The sequence below is a fragment of the Lissotriton vulgaris genome, chromosome 1_2 (assembly GCF_964263255.1).
Source record: "Lissotriton vulgaris chromosome 1_2, aLisVul1.2, whole genome shotgun sequence".
In the NCBI taxonomy this organism is placed as follows: Eukaryota; Metazoa; Chordata; class Amphibia; order Caudata; family Salamandridae; genus Lissotriton; species Lissotriton vulgaris.
This window is the reverse complement of record NC_141686.1, coordinates 654,838-675,865: the sequence shown is the minus strand read 5'-3', so window position 1 is coordinate 675,865 and position 21,028 is coordinate 654,838. Positions and strand designations below refer to the sequence as shown.

Here is a 21,028-nt window from a genome sequence, read left to right as displayed (position 1 = left end):
GATGCAGGATGGATGCAGGATGGGTGGGTGGATGGGTGGATGCATGAATGATGGATGCAGGATGGATGGGTGGATGGATGGATGGGTGAATGCATGAATGAATGATGGATGCAGGATGGGTGGGTGGATGCATGAATGAATGATGGATGCAGGATGGATGGATGGACGGATGGGTGGATGCATGAATGGATGGATGATGGATGGGTGGATGGATGGATGGATGGATGGGTGGATGCATGAATGAATGATGTATGGATGCAGGATGGGTGGGTGGGTGGATGGGCGGGTGGATGCATGAATGATGTATGGATGGATGCAAGGTGGTTCCGGCTCGCTTGCTGCGCTCGCTCGCTGCGGTGCAATATGCAAATTAGTTTACGCCCCACCACTTTCAAATGTCACTAGCCGCCCCTGATGGTACCCATGAAGTGGAGAAAACAATTTTGAAGATAAAATGTTGTGTTCATGACTGTGGCAGCAAAGACAGCCATGTACTCTTCCCTACGAATGTGTTGGATCAGATTGATCACCCAGACTTCTGGTCTTGGGAACAATTCAAAAGTAAATGTAATGAGTAGCTACAGCTCTTAGTTGCCAATGGCAAGCCTGGCAGTAAAGTTTGCAGGAAGGTGAAAAAAAATCTTAAAACAGAAGCAGGTCCAGTTTTTTTAATGGAATGGTTGGGTTGCTTTGTCATCCCGTGTGTTCCTTCAAAAGAAAAGTAGCACAGCAATGTGCAGAAAATATTTTGTAATAATAATAGCTCTTGTCATTTGAAATCCCTGATTATTACAACAGCAGGATTGTAAAACCATTCCATGGTACAATGTAAAAATGTAATAGAAGAACATGAATAGACCTGCTGTATATATATATACAGAACTGCTTCAAATTGCAGGAAAAGACTTGCTGTGTATTCAGAACATATATAAAACAACAAAACACGAACACCCTTTTTCTAATATGCCTTTGGATATAGGTGTTCAAAAAATGAATGGGCCAGATATGGGCAGTTCCTTACACACTGATCACAGTTATGCTGGCACAATCAACCCTATTGCTGCTACAATGAGGTCAACGCGGATTTGCTTTTTCTTGCAAAAAAAAAAAACAGCCTTTTAAATATTCTTAGATAACTTTCAGACCTGCTTACAGACAGGCGGTTTTACAGACCAATATTTAAAAATGCATTTGATTCAGCACGTAACAGATGGAGCTTCAGACATTATGGGTAGGAAGATTCCACATTTTAGTCTTGCTGTTTTTCCCTCCTCTCCCTCAAATTGTAAAGCGCTCCGATACCCTTCGGGATCAAGTTTGCACTATATAAAACTTTATAAATAAATAAATAAATCTGATGTGGCAACACTTCTTAAACTAAAATATTCACAGTTGCATGTATGGCACTGAGCTAACTGCAAATTAGAGCTTGCAATGGGTGATGGTTGTAGAGAAGTCACTAATTTTAATAAACTAAAAGTTATTTTTTGATAATCTATACACAATTTATCAAGCATCAGCCAAAAATCAGAAAGCTTGGGGAATGTGCTTTAGAGGTATTAGTGGGACTAAAGCCAACTGGGAAATACTAGACTTACATTGAGGTGTCTTCAAGTTAAAGATCTGGGAGAGCTGTTTGGACTACCGATGAAGAACTTTGTAAACATTTTGTGCAATCTTTCTGAGACTCCACGAGCAGTGATATTTAGTACAAAAAAAACGCTGGCTAAAATCAATTATTACATTCTGTGGTGTGTGTCAAAAATATAGGCATATTCTTTGATACAGTCACAGAATTGGGTGATCTATTCAGAATGTTGCAATGGCGTGACAGGACCATATATGAGGTAGATCGATTAATATAGACGCATATCTTTGTTTTTGAGTCAATGGCAGATTGACGTGACCCATTTGCTAATACATTGAATGCTGTTGAATGTATGCGGTTAGATGGTATGGTACTTCAAAAGATCAAAGGTTATGTTAGCATTGACAGAGTACAGTTCTTTAGAAGCTTAGCAAATCACATGTCAAAAAGGATGACCATGACTAATGTATCAAATGTCTCTTAAAGGCATACTAACAACCAATGGTGACAAGGAAAACACAAAGTTGTGGTGGAGTTGCACATGCTCAAACTGTTGCCAACCAGCACTAAATTGCCATACTACTCCGGAAAAAGTGTTGGACTGACTGAGCCCTCTGTTTAAGCCCTGAGACCATGGAACTCCCAACAATGCAGGAAAGAGATGCTGTCCAGTCTCATTCAACCTTCTTCAAGATGAAGACTATTGACTATCACTATACCTTTAGATGTGTGCTAAATTCTTTTCTACTCTGATAAAACCTATCCAGGTATGAGCGATGGTGAAGTTATAGTAACAAGGTGCCACCATGATTGCAATTGTATAGAATCTTTTAAACCGCCACATTAACGTAACAGAAGCCTCACATCCTAATGGTTCACTGGGTCAGGACACAAATATTGATAATACAATGGAGGTTCTACCAGAACATCTGACAACAGAGAGCCCATAAATGCATGAGGGGTAGTGACACATGACAGCAGACGGAGGCAAACATGAAGTAGGTTCTCCCATAAGTGTAAACCAATAGCAAACATGAAATTAAGCAAAAATCAAGAAACAACACACATTTGTACATCACTAGCATGGGTATTAAAGAAAGATCACTTAAAAAAACACCCGATGAAGGAAAAAAAAATTAGAAAATCTTAAAGGCCTATACTACTAACTAGGTGATGAGTGCACAGTAAATAAATTCAGACACAGCATCGTAGACTATGTGTGAAACGGTGCACAAGGAAGGCTGTAATTGGTTAAGATGTATTACAATCATGTACTGACACCAGCATTTGGAAGTGCAGAAAAGCAGACATGAGTGGTTGGTTGCAAGCTAAAACTTCATAGAATCTACAACGGGGGTGACTTTACAGTGAAACAGCTAGCCCTAACACAGTGCAATACATCCGTAGGGCTTTCAAACAAAGGATTATACAAATCTGGGTATCAGGACCACGACTAAGGCTGAGCGGAATTCCATGCGCTACGGGGAGCTCCGCAAGGGGCGGAGTGCGTTGGATAAATGCCATTCGGGTGATTTTCAGTTCTGGGCAATCATCGCGGACTGCACCATGCACAGCAAGGAAGCGCTGCTTCCTTATTGACGCTCAAGTAGATTTTTTTAATCGAGCGGCAGCTTTCTCAACACAAATGGGTGGTTTCTCAACGAGAGCGGTCACGAGCATATGCAACCACTCACAATTAGAAATTCAACCGCCCGCAGTTTCAGAAATCTTGCTGGGAGGCTGATTTTCCTTATTCGTGCTCGTTAACTTGATGATCGAGAACATTGAAAAATCTCGCCGGGAGGTGGATTTCCCTCGCTCAGCATCTTTGTTTTAGAGCGAGGAAAAAATCTTTCCGAATCTCCGCGAGCTCCGTGTAAGGCGGAGTACGCAAACTCCGCGAGTGGAGTTCACCGCCCAGGACGGATACTAGATCCCTAGGCAAAGTACTTTTTGAAGCCAACTATCAATTAAATGAGCCAATATTTGATGCTCTTAAGGGATAGTGGCCCTTTGCGCAGCTCGCATGAATCGCCTTAATGCAGCAGTGGCACAGTTCAAATGGCGCATTAAGGATAAATATTGCCGACTCGATCCACAAAGCTGTTTAAGCACCCGAACAACGCTTAGATATGCAAAGTATATCAATCAAAAGTGTAAGTCAAACGTGTCATTCCCAAAAATTGATCTTGCACTTGTAAACAGAGGCACTCACACAAAACAATACAACATGTGAGACCAAACTGTAAAGCGGAGTGAACACGCACGCATTTCAGTCAGTGTACACAGACATTTGACTCGTTTTCCACCCTGGAAACGTTTACACACCTACTCAATTCGTTTCCAGTGTGGGAAAGTGTATTATACATCCTAAAATGTGTGAGAAATAAATTCCTATTGGCCCGACAAGATAAATAATTCAGAGCAAATGTATGAATACGTTACCATTATGCATTCGAATTATAACTGCATTTCAGGATGGACAAATGTCTATTCCCGATGATACTCAAATGAAGCTGGGATTGTCGCAGCTTTACAGGCGGCTTAGACTTACATAGACTTAGTAGCTCTTATTAGTCCCCATTTACCAAATTTATAAGTAACGCTCGACTTATTTTATAAGCAAGACCACGTGTTAAATGCAAAACTAAAAAAACATTGCTCATCTTAGAAGTTTAACACTTAATTCCGTCATAAGCGTGGATTTTGACTGGTTTAAAAAAAATAAAACAAAATATAGGCAGAAGCCCAGTGTCAACTCCTTTCTGCGAAAATATATTTAAACTAAGCCCACAAAGCTGCACACGAATAATACAAATGTAAGCAATTCATGCCCCAGAAATCTATTGCTTCCGTGTTTAAATCTCTAAACCAAGCAGCACAAAACACTCAAGTGTGCACACAACTTGTTAACTCAGCTGCCTGCGCGCCTCCCTCCCCGCCCTCCCAATAAAAGGGAGCCGCATGTGGCCATGGGACCGGAGCCCACTGCCCTCGTTATGAGGAAGATGGAACCGGAGCGCGCGGCTGCCGCGGACGCAAGGACGTCAACTCCTATATGCACGTATTCCACGCTTCAGCGGGTCGTTTCATACCTACGCCTTCCTTCCTCTTCTTCCTACAAAGCAGCCCTGACATGTTGCAAGGATCTCTCTTGGGTATTTCCGCTCCGAGAGTCAGGTCTGTGCGGTATTCCTGAAAGCAGCGCGACCGCCCAAGACAGCTGCCAGCTCACAGGGGCTTCCACGACCAGCCTCTCTCCCCGGGTTATTTCTGTCATGAGGGTGGGAGGTGGGAAAGCAAGCCGCAATAAAGAGAGTGCTAAGGGGACGACGTATTCAGGCTATATTACAGGACATCTCTTAGCACCTGGCATTAAAGTCATCTGCTCGCACAGCGCCAATGTCTGCGAAGCCTAAGGCAGCGCCGCAGTGCATCTGCCATCTCACCGCACACAAAACACGATTAGGCCTGTAAATTCTAAATATAAATACATTTCCAATGGATACATTTGTATATAAACGTCATTATAAAATGATGACCTATTTAGGTATCTAAAGAGAAGGTGAAGTTCTCTTCTGCTCTTATTAAATATTTTCAAAATAATTTTTGGCTTTCATGACGCAGTTGGGTGTGTACATTTGGCGCCTCTCTTTTAGCTGTAGCACACAGCTTTTAGTGGGCTGCTGTCCAAGACCTCTTGTGGCCCATGCTAAAAACCTAGCCATTGCCCAGCTCTCTTGATTATTTGAGGTCTTTCCTTCCTCTTCTCGTGGTTGTTCCTCCTGTGGAGCATAGTTTCTTTACCATCCTTTTGATTGGATGACTAGTATTCTTCCACTGCTCAATTCGAGGAACAACTTTTTGTGGCCTTGCTACGAATAGCTTTTGCAGTCCTTTTTAGGCAGTGTTGTATTGCATACTTTACCATCTATGTTCTTTTCCATTTGATAGCTTTGCTCTTGATAGCTATCTTGAGATTGGCTGGTTTTATGTTTGGTGTGCAATTGTTCCTCCTCTGTACAATTGCTCTTGCACCATGTTTTTAATTGTTCACTGGTATGCTTAAAATGCTGGCATGGGGGAGAGGCTACACATTTTTTTTATTGTTGTATTTTGTTAATTCCAATGGATTTTGTTTTTATAATTTATTTGGTTGTTGTGGCCTTATGTGTTAGCTGTATATATGTCTGGACCCAAAAGTCACAGGCACAAGCCCTGTACTGCCTGTGTAGTTATCCTTGCAAAGACGATATGACCCAACCTCCGCATGTTTGACTCACTCTTTTGTGACTTACCTATACCCAGACATAGAAACACAGGTCAAGGTTAAGGAAAGAGGTTTGTTCTCAAACCAAGACTGCCAGTGGCTCATGGTGCTGTCGTACGTTAGAAGACACAAATGAAGACAATGAGACTGTCTTTTCAGAAGTTCTCTGATCTTCCTTTCTACCTTAGTTTCGGATCTCTTTAGACTACTGTGCCCTCCTTCCACCTCACTTATCGGCTATTATCTCTGGGGTAGTCTCTCTCTTGGGGCTTCTATGAGGGCTCTTGTATTTTCGTTTTCAGGAGTTTCTGTACTAGATTTGCGGTCTTAAACACAGGTGAAAATACAGCCCTAGTTGTGTTATCTATAAACAATAACAATACAAAGTTATTCTCATAGAGCATGAACAAATAATCTATGCTACTTTCTTAAATACCCTTTTCAATCACTTATTAAAACAGAGGCTCAGAGAGCTATGGCTCCTGACAAAAGCCTAGTCTTCTCACTTCTTAGTTATTGGGCTCGGAATGTGTTACATGTAGATTCTTCTCCTTTGATTTTTTTGTGCAAGGCTGTGTGTCGCGTGTTGGCAATTTGCTGGTGCACATATATCATTTTCCTTTGAGAGAATGTATATGTGTGTATTTGTTTTCGGTGTTTATTTTCACAAAACAAATCCATCTTTGTATTTTGATTAAATGGTTTATTTATGTCCCCAATGCGTTTTTCAGATTTATGCAGTAGCAAATTGGATGACAGAGAACTGCCTTCAATTAAACCCCAAGTAAAACTGAAGTTATGCTTATGGGCAAAGCTTCGATGATCTGGACTCCTGATTGGTGGCCAGATAAGCTGGGTACCGCACCTACCCCGACCCAAGCGGTAAAAAAATCTTGGAATTAAACTGGATCCCACCTTATCTATGAAGGATCAGGTGGCACTACGTCCAGCTCCTGCTAATACATTCTACGCCTCCTACGTAGAATTCACCCCTATTTGTCGACCGACCGACCACCGGAGAACCTTGGTGCAGGCCATGGTGAGGAGTCCCTAGATTATGGTAATGCTATGTTGGCGGAAGTAGGAGAGGTATTGCTTGCTAAATGGCAGGTAATTCAAAATACCGCTAGGGTGATTCTAAACTGCCCCCAAGGTCTCCCTCCGCTCCTTTGTTGAGACAACTACACTAGCTGCCTATCAAGAAGCGATCCTTTTTAGGTCTCGCCCTGGCGAAAGCGCGCGCTCTCGCCGCGAGTCTAAAGCTGTCAGCTCAGCCGACAACGAGTGGAGACAAGAGATTGCCACGCGCATCATTGAGAAGCATGGCAGAGTCGGATTCCGATGTGCGCCTTGGGATTGGGTCGCGCGCGTCCTGTCCCCAGAGGCTGACAGCGCGTGCATCACGCGCTTTCAGTTTCCCTCTCCCCGTCGGAAACTGTGATCGAGGCTGTGTTTTCTTTAGCTATAGAGGAGAGCAGCAGCGTAACTAGGGATTGGAAGGGTGCTCGCTGACTATTTTATTTACGAGTCCCGTTCTCTGCTAATGTCGGTGTGTTGCAATGGCTGCAGCAGCAGGCCGCTTCACTTGTTCAACCAAGGCGTTAAAATTTCTTAGCAACCGCTAGTCCTAAGCCTGTACAGAGGGTGCTTACGTATCTCCTCTAGAAGCCATAATGGAGTCGTAGTTTGTAAGCTTTCTGTCTCCTTATACTGCCTGGAATAAAATGATAAAATTAAACGCCATATCCCATCAGCCTTTGCGAAAGCCTCAGTCAGGGTGTGACTAAACGTAGCGTGTGCGGGAAGCTCAACACAGGTGCCCCACGGGGCGTGTCGGAGGCGTAGAGTGTCGGGAGTTGTAGTATTTGGGCTTGGGTTGCCTCTTCGTCGATCAAATGACCCCAAACGACCAGAACTCGGTTTCCCGGCAAGTGCCTTGCTGTCAAGGCCGGGTCTCATTTGAAAGAGGAAACTGGGGCTGAGTATTCGAGTGGGCACCGAAAGCAGGTGAGTCTTGGGGGCAATAGAAAAGGGTTGTGTGATTTTACTGAAGCGAGCGGAGCTCTGTGAGCTGTAGTTTGCAAAGGAGGGCTCAGCAGGCATTGCCTTTGTGCTTTGTGGGCGAAAGACGCCAGTGCCTAAAACGGAGGGTGAAAAGATTTTTGTTATCCTGAGATACCAGGGAATTCATTATTGTGCCACACGCTGGGCAGGGAGCGGAAGGATCCCATCATTATCCGTTTACACATGGCTTTCGTTAAGTGTGCCTCATAGTATCAACAGCGGCACGAGCACTATTGTCTTGAAGGGAATGTTAAGCACAAGGGAAAATAACCGGCAACCTCCCAAAGACAATGTCAAGGAAACGTGTATCCCGTTTTATTCTTCATTGTTACGTCAGCTCTATCTCCTATCTATAAACAAAAGTGCATGTCAATAGACCCGACCCACAAGGGAGACTCCCGATGTTTGAAGCCAAAAATTGCATAATATTCACTGTTTCCTGTCTGAAATTGCATTTGTTTCAATAGAAGTGAGTGGGGGAAATACAATCTCTTGATTATTTTGTTAAAATCTCCTACTTTCCTCTTCTAGAATGTTGGATTGCGCCATGCATGCTTTGTGACGGTTTCCCCTTATTCCTTATTCTAGTTATGCGTAGCAATGTTCATTGGGCTACAGGGCATAACAAATGATGTGCGGGAATGATGGTGGAGACTTAAAAGGGCATCACATCGTATTTCTTTCGAATATGGGGATGGGAAATCTCTTATCGAGGTGTTCCATAGAAGAGTTCCTCTGGTTTGTTCTATTATTATACATAGTTTCTTGGTGTTTGGTGGGTTTGACAAGGCTTGTTCTTGAACATATATTTATTCTTAGATGGTAGTAACTGAATGTGCAAAGCCTTTTTTTGTTATAATTAAATATGGAGTTTTCAGCATGCGATTTTAAATGTCTGCTTTATTCGGGCTGGCAGTCTGTGTTGGTATTTCAGTTGTGTGTGTGGGGTGGGGGGGTGTTTGTTTTGGGCCAGATCATTGAGTAAGGAGTCCTAGCCCATTGGCGTCCCACTGGATGCTCCCCTTGGCTTCCCTAGATAATTGCTGAAGTGGTCACCTGTAGATTTTTGCATTTCGTTAAATCTTGCCCTAATGTAACCACTTACCATTTAATATTTTTTTCAAGAAATGGAAGGGTGAAGCCTTCCTGACTGTCTGGCAAAACTTTTTGTCAGTCACAGACCGTGGATCATTGTTAATGCTCCTTGTGTCCCGATTTGCCTGCTATCTTCTGCGTTACGGTGGACAGCACTCACCTGGAATGGTTAGTAGGATACGGGATTGCTATTTTCGGTAGTTCTTCTTTTCCGATCCAACCTGGAAAAAGAAGTTACCTTTGAGTAAGGAGTACAAAAGTACTTTTAGTCCAAGATAGTGGTATGGATGAAAGTTCAGAGCTATGTGTTGCTGCTGGCCCATTATGTGTTTCTCCTAATTACTATGTTTCTTCAATGTTTAGTAGGTAATCTCCTTTGTCGGGATGCCTGGATAGTGGTAGTATATCATAGATGGAGATTTAGCAGTGGCAGTCCATTATCTTCCGTATTACGACTCTCGTCATTGTACCGGCGGTAGATCACTGTCTGCACCAGGGAACTGGCAGATCTGCGCCACATTTTAAAATACTCAGTGGGACTGCACCAGTCCCTCTAAGCATATTATGAGATCCTGCACCTCCAGCCATTTCATGGCGGGAGCCCCACTATCAAAAGGCTGGCAGTGGAGAAAGAAAGTGGGCCCTACAGGGCCTCCATGCCCACCCCCACCATGGGGATACATTCAGGGGGGCACATCATATGGCCCACTGTCTGTATTCCCCCAAAGTTCTAGCACGGCATGGACGATAATGTCCATGCCGTGCTGGAATGTTTTTTACCACTCCCATTGCAGTGCCTGTTTTCCATGGGAAAGGCAAAGCAACGTCAACCTTCCACAAGTTCAACTCGTACTAAGGCGGCAGTCCTTGCTCTGCTTTGGAGATGCTGCATCAGCGGAGAGCCGGTGCAGCACTATCAAAGTCGAAATTAGCCCCTAAATCCTTCTCCCCTAAGTGAAGTATATTCATTTCACCATTGATCAATGGTCGTTTTCCACACCAGGATTCTGAAAAGAATGGGATAATGAATAGATTGTTGCTATACTCTGAGATTGCATGCTTGCATTATTGTTATTTCCTGTGGCTACTCCACCTCCTTCAGGGTCTACCTGCACATGTTAAACACCAGAATTGTTTGAGGGATGTTTGGCTTGGTGCCTAAATGCACATCCTGCTTGCATTATGTTGCAACAGTCTAACTGGATTTATATCACTGTCAATACCTGTTTTGGTTTAATGTAGCTGGGGCAGAAGATGAATATTCCTGTCAGTTGGTGGTGTACACCTAAGATTACTATATTGGTTTGTGGGGAGGAGAAAACAGGGTTAAATGCATAAAGATGCATTGTATCAGCAGTTATTAGTGTGCCTACAAGTTCACAATCCAATTTGTGCTCCTTTTACAGAAGGTCAGTTTACCTGTAACCAGTTTTGATCGGAAGATGAACGGAGTTATTTTTTGTAATTTTTTTAAAAATAGTTGATGTTATCGCCCATTTGCTTGTCTAGTCCTTGAATTTGCAGATCTATGTCAGTGACCATAGATATGGGCTTCACTGTGCAAGTTCTAATTGGAAAAAAAACCTGATTTAATTTACGTTCTATGTGGGCTGTTTGCATGGTAGCATCCAGCTTATCTGATTTGAGGGTGAATGTGACCAGTACTTATTTTGGAGTGGTAGGGACTACTCCTTCCCACGATCGGAATTTGTTGCCAACAGCCATTGTAGGGTGTCCCTCTCTCGAGTCCTTCATTAACAGTAATAAGTGTGTTGGCTGTTCATTGCATCATGAGACAATTGATGGTTACTCTGCAGTATGTTTTACCAGCACTGCTGTACGGGGCTCAAAGGCAACAAGTAATGTTGCACCACAATTAGTTAACCAAGGTATTCCGTTTTAGTTACTGGACTCTCCAGTTTTGGTAAATAGGAGACTCCGGGTATATTTTAGGAACCGTGGCCATATGTACTAAAGCATTTACCCATAGACACAAATGGGTAAAAATCCTTTGATACATCTGGTCCTGTAAGTGGTTTAGGAACTCTGGTGCAGGATGATACAATGAAAAACAATAAGCCTAATTTAGAGTTGAAGATATTACTTCTAAAATCAATCGGTCTTTCGCTGCAGGATGGTGAAGTAGGGCCGTTGTTTGACAATGGTAGATATGACCTCGGAACATGTGTAAAGCATTTATCCGCTGTGCCATAGTTTTCAATCAAATCTGGTCCAATGTTCTCTTAACACAAAAATGTTTTGGAGTCTCTCCTGCATTCGTGATTTCTTAGCTTACAGTGTTCTTTTCGCTTTGCCAGTCAAAGCACACTCTCCAGGAACAGAGCAGCATCGCATACGTTGGATATAGTATGTCCATAAAGTTTGTAATGTCCGAAATGCAAAAATATTTGTGTCTGGGTAACTGGGCTGCTTTGGGCATCAGATTGGTTGGCGTTCTAATGCCCTGGGCCATATCACATCTATTGGAACTAATTAGGGCTTCATGTATTCTTTGATCACTGCGGGGAACTGTGCACCTTGTAGATCGGACAGCCAAAGCAATTTCACTTGTAGGTACTCGACTTCAGGGACCCATATCTTGCAACAGGCCCATTGCACTCAAGAGTTTGGTAGCCGGAGGGACCCACAGGGCATGTTGCAACCACTAGACACACAGGTTGGACTGGTCAGGAATGGGAAATGGGTCAATCTCCCATCACATATTCAAATGGTTTTTTTCTGGGATTGTTATGGCCAGGAAGGGCAATCAAGCTAATCTGAAATGCGGGCGAATGGTTTCAAACAAAGTAGATACAACTCAAATATGTTAAATGAAGAGGTAAATCCTATGGGACATTCTGAGGTTGGGAGATTGGGAAATGTGTGACTTTCTGTGGTCAAGAATGGTACCAGAATGTCAGGAGCAATGCAGGCTCGCCACACTCATAATTTTGAATTATGGTCCCACTTATGGTCTCGCACTTTTTTTTAAGTCTCGCCTAGGCAGCGCTTGTGCTGTCTCTTCAAGCCATGCTGAATTCAGATATGGACTAGAAGCTCAGCCAGCTTTCCTCCCATCCTTTTAAATTGGTTCCTGTTACTGTCCTTTCCAAATAGTTGCTTTTGATTTGTCAGTAGGCTTAGTAGTCTCTCCTTAGTATTGTCTTTTCTCCTTCTGTAACCTCCTATGAGGACTGGCCCTTTTACTGTGTTACTTGGTATGTTTTATTTACAGTCTGTGAGCACTATTTTATTAAACAGCTTTCTCCTATTGGAGGCACAACATGCTTTCCTGCAATGGGGTCACTTTTCAACTCTCTGCTGACTTTCATATTATGCGTGATGTTTCACCTGAGTATGACGCAGTGCCAAATTCTTTTTGTTTTGCACACCCCGGCGTGTTCCTTCAAGCTCTTTTTCTTCCCCCTTCCATTTTGCATTAAGAGTCCTCCCCACCCCACTCTGTATTCTTGTCGGGCATAAGCAGGGGAGGTGGGACCGGCCCCTCCCCATAGCTTGAGGAGGAGTCCTCAAAATACACACTAGGACGCCGTTCTCCTCCACGGCAGCCGAGACTGCCTTAAAGCCTTGCTGGGGACGCAGCTACCATAAACACTGCCACAAACCTGCATCCTGGCTAGGTCTGCGTATTTCATTAAAAAGTAGGCAATCCTATCCTCTTTCTCCCCCCTGTGTTGAAAGGATCACCTGATTGTCCTGTCCAGGAAGATACTCCGCTGTGAGAGAGATCTGATGGTCCCGGCAATACTGCCAAAGGTGCGCCTCTAGGTCGGAGAGGGCTTTCGACCTCGTGCCGCCAAGATGGTTTATGTAGCGGACCACCGATACGTTGTCCATCTTGAGAAGGACACAGGATTGAATCGAGGCCCTGTGAAGGATGTCTGGTGAAACAAAGAAAAGGACATTTGATGAATCATCGTAAATTGAGTTGCGAATCTCCTGATAAAAGGGAATTTTACTATTTAGCTCTTTTGCAACTCTTTAAGCCATGGCGTTCAGAAAAGGAACTACTCGGAGATTTTCTCAGTTTTGAAGATTCTTTCAATGCAACCAAGGATTCCATAGAATGTCCTGTTTTTTCAAATTATCTGCAAATGTTGAAATACAGCAAGAAGCTACCATTGCAGCAGAGATTGCTAGAGACAGTTCTCAAGACAGTCAAAGTTCTGTTTCGTTGAGTCAGGATCCACTAGGAGGACCAATTATCCAAAATGAAGCTGCCACTGCCATGGAAGAGGTGGAAAGAGACATGCAACAAGCTCAGGAGGATGTAGTTAATTTAGAAGATTTGGAAAATCAACTAAACGTGGAGCAGAAAAAAATATATGATGAAGTCACAGAACAGATTGAGCATGGTTTATGTCATGGTAAAAAAGAGTGTCATTTGAGCCTGTCCGACTGTATGTGAGTGGAGAAGACGGAACTGGGAAAAGTTTTCTGAATAAATCAATTGCAACTTATCTGCAGAAAAGAACAGAGTCATCACTGTCTTGTGTTGTTACTGCTCCAACTGGGTTGGCAGCACACAACATTAAAGGGATTACTTTACATCGTTTATTGATGCTGCCAGTAGAGCATGATAATAAATTACAATACCACAAACTATCTGTAGAAGCTTGTTGTGAAGTTGGTAGAGTCCTGAAGAAAATGAAACATCTTATCATTGATGAGGTAAGCATGGTTTCAAATGTGATGCTTGCTTTTGTGCATTTAAGAATGCAACAAATTCTTAAAACAGAGTATGATGTGTTGTTTGGAGGACAACTCATCGTCTTTGGAGATCTACTGCAGCTAACTCCAGTGAAAGGACAACCAGTGTTTAAGATGCTTACGCATGAAGATACAAGAAAGTGCCTAAGAAGCATTGGAAATGTGAATATCTGGTTATATTTTAAATATTCAGAACTGCTTCAAAACATACGACAGGCAAAGGATGAAGATTATAAAAATATTCTACAAGATGTAAGAATTGAAAAAGTAACTGAACATGGCAAAAAAGCTTTACAGTCACGATTAATTTCAAATTTGTTTCCAAAGGAAAATAGTCTCCCAGAAATTATTCATCAGAAAATTGCTGAAAAAAAACTGTAATATGCTTGATGCCAACTCTTTGAGAATGTTCAGTATTCAACAACAAAATGCTAGAGTTAGAAAATCAAGAGATTGTGAAACTGGAAGCTATTGATAAAATAGAGCACGAAGGAGTTACTATTCTTTTGTCAGAAAAGTTGAACTCAAAGTTGGATTCTTTAGAGAAGATAATTTCTAAAACTGCTGGTTTTGAAAAGACTCTATATGTATGTTTAAATTGTCGTATAATTTTACGACGGAATTTAAATGTGGAAAGAGGTTTAGTAAATGGAGCAATGGGTCATGTTGTTGATTTTGTGAATTACCGAAATAGAGATGGAATTGAATTTTTGAAAATTAAATTTGATGGAATTAAAGAAGTACAACAGTTTAGTCGTCGTTCTGTTCGATTTTTGCTTGTGAAAGATTTATATGTCCGCCGAAAACAGTTTCCTGTTTATTTGTCATATTCAGTAACTATTCATAAATCTCAAGGTTTAAGTGTGGATAGTGCTTTGATGAATATTGGAAGTTCTGTCTTCAAGGAGGATATGGCATATGTTGCTTTATCTCGAGTCAGAACTTTATCTGGATTGTACTGTATTGATTTTGATGAGACAAAGATTAGTGCAGATCTAAATTGTGTAAAGGAATATAATAGGTTAAGAAGAGAGTATGCTCCAAATTTACCTCAATATCCTCTATTTGAAAAGCATGTGGTAGGCCAAAAAAGAAGAAGTGAGAAATATTGTAGCAAGGCTGTAGCAAAAAAAAAAATGTAGATGAACCAGTAATTGTAAGCAGAAACAAAGAGGATTCTGTTGAAGATATTGTTGGATTTCAGTTTGAGAACAGTTCAGGTGTCAACTGCTATGCTAATGTAGTGGTTAATGTTTTGTGTCTCCAAAGTTTGCAAGAACAGATTGTTGAAAATCGGGATCAAAGTGTTTGTTGTTTGTTGAATACTGTGTTTGAGAAATGTAGCAGTGATAGAACAAATATAGAATGTGTTTCTGATATTCGAAATGATTTAGACATATGTTCTGGTATAACTCAATTTTCTCAAGATATTCAGCAAGATTGTCAGAAATTTCTAATGTACATGCTTGTTGTATTGCAAGAGGAAGGTATAGATGTTGAAAATCTTTTTGGCCTTTCTTATAAATGGCAACATGTCTGCGATAATTGTTCCTTTTCAAGTAGTACAACAGTAGATACTGAAAGATTTATATATTTGACTTTACCAGACTGCAAAGCAGTGTCTTTAAATAATCTAGTTAGAGCAGCTGATCAAAACATGGTTTGTACCCAATGTAACTCTGCAATGCTATCAACATTATTTATAGAAAGTTATGGACAGTACGTAATTTTAATGTTCCAACGATGTAGACCTGATGGAACTAAATTAACAACTTTAATTAAAAATGTTGTGGCTTCTCAATTATCAATTTCAGGAAGAACCTTTGTAACAGTAGCAATTATTTTCCATGATGGTCCTTCAACAATATCTGGACATTATACAGCTTATTTAAAATATCAAAAAGGCTGGACTTATTGTAACAATACTGTTTTGACTTTCAAAAAACGTTTGCCTTTTGACTTAAAAAATTCTTACCTAGTGTTTTTACAACCTAAATTTTAGGAAAAGTAATTGGCCTAGAAAGATTGGAGCAATTAATAAAAGTTAGTCATCAGGATACTATATGATGTTCAGATTCTGATAGTTTACTGGTTGTTTAAGGTTTTATGGACATGATACACATCCTTGGGTGGAGATATAAATATTGTTAGGTGTTACGAAAGACGTTGGAGCTTTTCATGCGGAAGGTTGGGAAATGGAAGGTCAAGAGTATTATTAAGTATTTTCCAAACCAAGGAATTTTTACGTACTATTTGGCCATGTGGGAAAGTATATCAGTGAAAAATGAGTTTCTCGGGTAAATGTTGATAATATATGTTTTTACATAAGTGTGTAATGATACTCAATTGATTTTCAAACAACGTTTGCCTTTTGACTTAACAAATTCTTTTTTTTTTTTCTTTTTTTTTTTGGTGTCCTCATATTCGCCCTTGGTAACCATGTAGTGACGAGGAAATATAGAAGATGACTGAGGCACTGGCCCAGGTATACTGGGGGGGATTTAGATGGTACCTGATAACGTATCCCACAATGCCAGCATCCCAACTTTATCCTCATCTAATAGTACCAACAGGGTTGGTAAACTGCTATATACAACCCATTTCATAGCCAGAGTCACATATATAGGGTATGTAAAGCAAAAAAGGATCAAAAGAACAAATGATCCATCCAAGCAGCACAATCATAGGACTTGGGAGGGAACCATAATGTTCTGGCCTATAGTTACCAGTTCAAAAGTAGCCAAAATCTCCTTTTGTGTTGATTGCCTACTCTAGCCATATCTAGTTTGGACATCTGTAGCATCGCTGCTCGCCACTCTGTATAGAGAGGAGGTGTCTTGTCTTTCCAGCGTTTACAAATTTCTCTTCTAGCTTATAAACAACTATAAAAGACCAGTTTTTTACTTATACCTTCAATCTCGGGTATAATACCAAAGAAAACTAACGTGGGGCAAGGACTGACTTGTAGATCAATTGCTAGTGAGAGGGAAGCACAGATTTCATTCCAAAAAGATGTGTGGCTCACTGGTTAGAGGCGGCAGACCCGAGAGCAAAGGACGGCCCGGGACCAGGGTTCGATTCCCGGCGCGTCAGGTTTCTGGACCAGGGTCAGCGGACTCGATAATTCTCTCGCCTCGGTGCCCACTCTGATCAGCGATCACACTCGGCAACTCTGGGCATTAGCTTGCCTCATCTTCACTAACGGCCCCACCAGACCGCCGGGGATGCCTGGTCTCACCCTGGAGATACCCATTAAGAGACCATCTCTCAGGGAAGCCAGGAAGGGTTTCGCAGCGGTCGAAGCGCCTTGGGACCCTACGGGTAAGTAGTGCACTATATAAATGCCAATACATACAATACATACACTCAAAGAACATATGTGTATCTGAGGCTGCTGCTAAACCACATCTAGGGCATGAGACCTGAGCATTATTGGTGAACTTTGATAAACGTAGTGGAGAATAGTACGCTCTATGTAGGGTGAACAAATGGTTTCGACGAAGCCAAGATGGTTTTACCGTCTCCCCCAGAGTCTTAAATGATTTGAGCCACAAGCCCTCTACATCAGTGTTGGGTATATATGTTTCCCAAAGGGAGTGGGGAAGCAGGAATTCGCCATCAATCTCGTCTAGTATAAGATTATACCAGAATGTTATCTCTTTTTTAAAAGGAGGTTTGTCCATCAGATAGGATACAAGATTGTTATCAGCACCTAATTTATGCCTACCCCTTCCTAGACTGTAAGCTTGGGACTAACTCTGAATTTGAAGGTATTTAAATCGTGAAAACCGAATTCCTATTATTGAGCTCAAGGTCTCCCAAGGAAGTAATACTCCATCAACAAACAGGTCCCCCCAAGCTGAGATCCCAGCCTCTCTAACTGGGAGGGCTAAACTATCCAAAAGCCAAGATGGAGCACCTGGCGAGTCCCATAGCGGGGCCTGACTTAGATAGTAATCCAAATTGAGTGTGCGTCTTAGATTTGTCCATGTTCTGGCTAAGTCCCTCAACACCTTTAACTTGACCTTCTTAAAGTACTTGGGGTCCAAAAATTTTAACAAGAAGTTTGTTGGCCCAATTTTTTCCCCTTTCAGAAGTGCTACGAATAATTTTCCGCTCCCTACGTTATTAGGTGTCTTTAAAAGCATCCTAATATGGGAAAATTGGAAAGCCCAGCCGTATATCTGGAGGTCTGGTGCTGCGAGGCCTCCTTTTTCTCGACGCCGTCTAATCTTCTTCCAGGATAACCTGGGCGTACGGCTGTTCCAAATGAATCTATTTAATTCCGTTTGGAGTTTGGCAGTCAAAGATGGATCAAAAAAAAGAGGGATAGTGTTAAACAAAAACATAATCTTGGGTAAAATGGTCATTTTGACCAAATTAGATCTACCTATCAGGGAAATAGGGAGAGCTGACCATGATCTCAACAATCTTCGAACTTCCTTAGCCACACGGGCAAAATTTAAGGGGGCGATCTTATTAATATCTGTATAGATATTTAACCCAAGATACCCAAGGGTGGCACTTGGCTGTACTCCTACAACCGGTGCAGGTTGATTCCAAGCCATAATATCGGTTTTGGATGCATTGACTTCATAACCGGATATTGCCCCAAACTCTTCTGCAATAGATATGACCGTAGGGAAAGCTGAACTTAACTCAGATGAAAAGATAAGGACATCGTCCGCGTATAGTGCGACTTTCCGCTCCCAACCTTCAAAAATAAAGGTTTTTATATTGGTATTTTCCCGAATCACTTGAGCAAAAGGCTCGATGTATAAATCAAATAAAAGTGGTGAGAGGGGACACCCTAGACGGGTTCCTCGTGTAATATCGAATGGCTCCGTAAGCTCCCCGTTAACCAATAATGAAGCAGAAGGGTTTTTATATAGTAGTTTTACTGCTCGTCTAAAATGGTCTCCCAGATTGAACTTTTTTAACACTTCTTCTAAATACACCCAGTTTACCCTGTCAAAGGCTTTTGTGGCATCAAGAGTGAAAACTGCTAAAGGAAGTGATGCTGAAGTGGACATATCTATTGCACCAATGAGGTCATACGTCAGTTCGTGCAGTTGCCTCTCTTTTACAAAACCTTTCTGATCCATATGCAAGATGTTATTTGTTACACCACCCAATCTATTCGCAAGTACGGCTGCAAAGATTTTATAATCCGTACTAAGAATTGAAATTGGTCTATATGACCCGCAATTGGATGCAGGTTTGCCAGGCTTTAAAATCAGGGTTATAGAGGCCCTATCCCAGGAAGCAGGAGGTAGGGCACCTTCTAATAAGATATTATTAAACAGATTTGTTAAGTAGGGAAGAATAGATGGACAAATTACTTTGTATATTTCCGATGGTAACCCATCTGGTCCTGCTGCTTTGCCTTTTTTACTTTTCGAGATGGCAAGGCTAACTTCATCAGATGTAATAGGGCCGTCTAAAATTTCCATTTGTTCAGGGTCCAGAACCGGTAAAGCGATCCTGGATAACCAGTCCCTTGCTTGAATAGGTTGTACGTCACTATCTTCTTGATATATCTCACTAAACAAACTTCTAAAAACGCCACTGATTCCCTCATCTGTAGAGTATAGCACACCATCTTTGCTGATGGCACTGATATTATTTCGGGCCCTATCAGTCTTTGACTTCCAGGCAAGGAGCTTACCGGCACCTTCCCCATATTCGAAGTGGGCCAGTCTACTAGCCTCCCATCTCTCTAAAACTTGTGCACTCAAGACTGAGGAAAGATCTCCCTTTAGGACTGTTAATTTATCTTACATCCCAACTGGTAGGGACCCTGTTAATACTGAATTCGTGATAATCTCTTCTTGAAGTTTTGCTATCTCCATTTCAAGAGAGGCTACTGCTTCCCTATAGGTCTTATTTTTGTATGCTGATGTATTGGTTAGATAGCCCCTTAGAGTTGCTTTAAATGCGTCCCATGTTATTCCGGGTGGCGCAGACCCCTGGTTAAACTCCCAAAAGAGTTTAACTTCCTGATTTAATGCCTCTGAGATGTCTGGAGTAGAAAGTATTGATCTATCAAACGACCAGTATTTTAACGAGGGCCTGGATGGAACCTCAAGCTCAAGCAAGATGGCTGTATGGTCTGAGAGATGGAAAGGTAAATGGGCAACTGATTTTACGTATTTAACTAAAGTGTGATTAATCAGAATGAAGTCTATCCGAGACTGGTGATGAAATTTATAATTTTTAAAAGTGACCCCCTTTTGGGACCCATGTAGAGTCCTCCATATATCGATATAGTTCAATGTTTCCATATTATTTAGTAAAAACGTCCTTGTCTTAGATAAAGATATAGCCCTGTTAGTGGATGACTTATCTAGTAATGGATCTAGAACTATATTAAAGTCGCCTGCTAGAATAACAGGCTCTGAAAATGCATATAGTTGTGAGAAGAGAGATACCAAAACTGATGGGTCGTCTTGGTTTGGACCGTAGTAACCTACTATGGTAAAGGGTGAACCCGAAATAATAACAGAAGCTATTGCCCATCGACTATACGGGTCTACCTGTTTAGCAACTAGCCTAGCCTTGATTGATTTTTTGAAAAGAATGGCCACCCCCCTAATATGCGAGGTTTGAGTTATTATAACTCCAAAATCTATCCATCTATTCTTACTCAAGAGGTTTTGCATTTCCGTTTCTGCAAGATGTGTCTCCTGGAGCACTAATACCTGTGCAGCCGAATCTCGTAGATATTGCATAATATTATTTCTTCTCTGTGAAGTGCGAAGGCCATTAGTGTTCCAGGACAGAATGCGTAGATTATGTATTACAGCAAACAAATATTAAAAAGCTCAAAGACCAATACTGCCAAACTCCAAAGAGTAAACTATAGAATGATCGACTCCTGTCATTTTTTTCTAGAAAGTGCTGTAAAGGACGTTTAAGAGGACTTTTTTTTTGCTTCCCCCCCCCCCCCCGCACCCCTGACCCCCCACCCACCCCATGCCCCCCACCCACGTGAAACCCCCTACACAATCTATCTGGAAACCCAGAAAGATAGCACTCCGCTGTGGACCCCTGCCAGTATCAACCATCAACCGATTATGGGAGGGGATAGAACACAGAAAAAAAAACAAGGGCAGGGAAGACAAAAGACCTAAATGAGATTAAAAAGATAATATGATTTCCTAAACTAAAGCCCACAAGCGAATATATATCACCTAGCTTAACAGGATTAAACAGGAAAAATATATATATATTCCTTGTTATTTTATATATGTATACTTTTTTTTTATATATATTTTTTT

At 41.7% G+C, this 21,028-nt stretch overlaps 1 protein-coding gene across 3 annotated transcripts in view; it reads right to left on the bottom strand.

The window, feature by feature from the left end:
• Positions 1 to 21,028, bottom strand: part of PARVB (parvin beta) — a 543,452-nt gene that overhangs the window by 335,328 nt on the left and 187,096 nt on the right. The window contains exon 1 of one of the 3 annotated variants that reach the window (XM_086952728.1): positions 4,684 to 4,836. The exons of the other annotated variants lie outside the window; for them this stretch is intronic. Within the exon in view, the coding sequence (XP_086808854.1) occupies positions 4,684 to 4,726 (43 nt within the window). The 5' untranslated portion in view covers positions 4,727 to 4,836. Of the gene's footprint in view, positions 1 to 4,683; positions 4,837 to 21,028 lie in introns of those variants that run through there. 3 annotated transcript variants of the gene reach the window in all.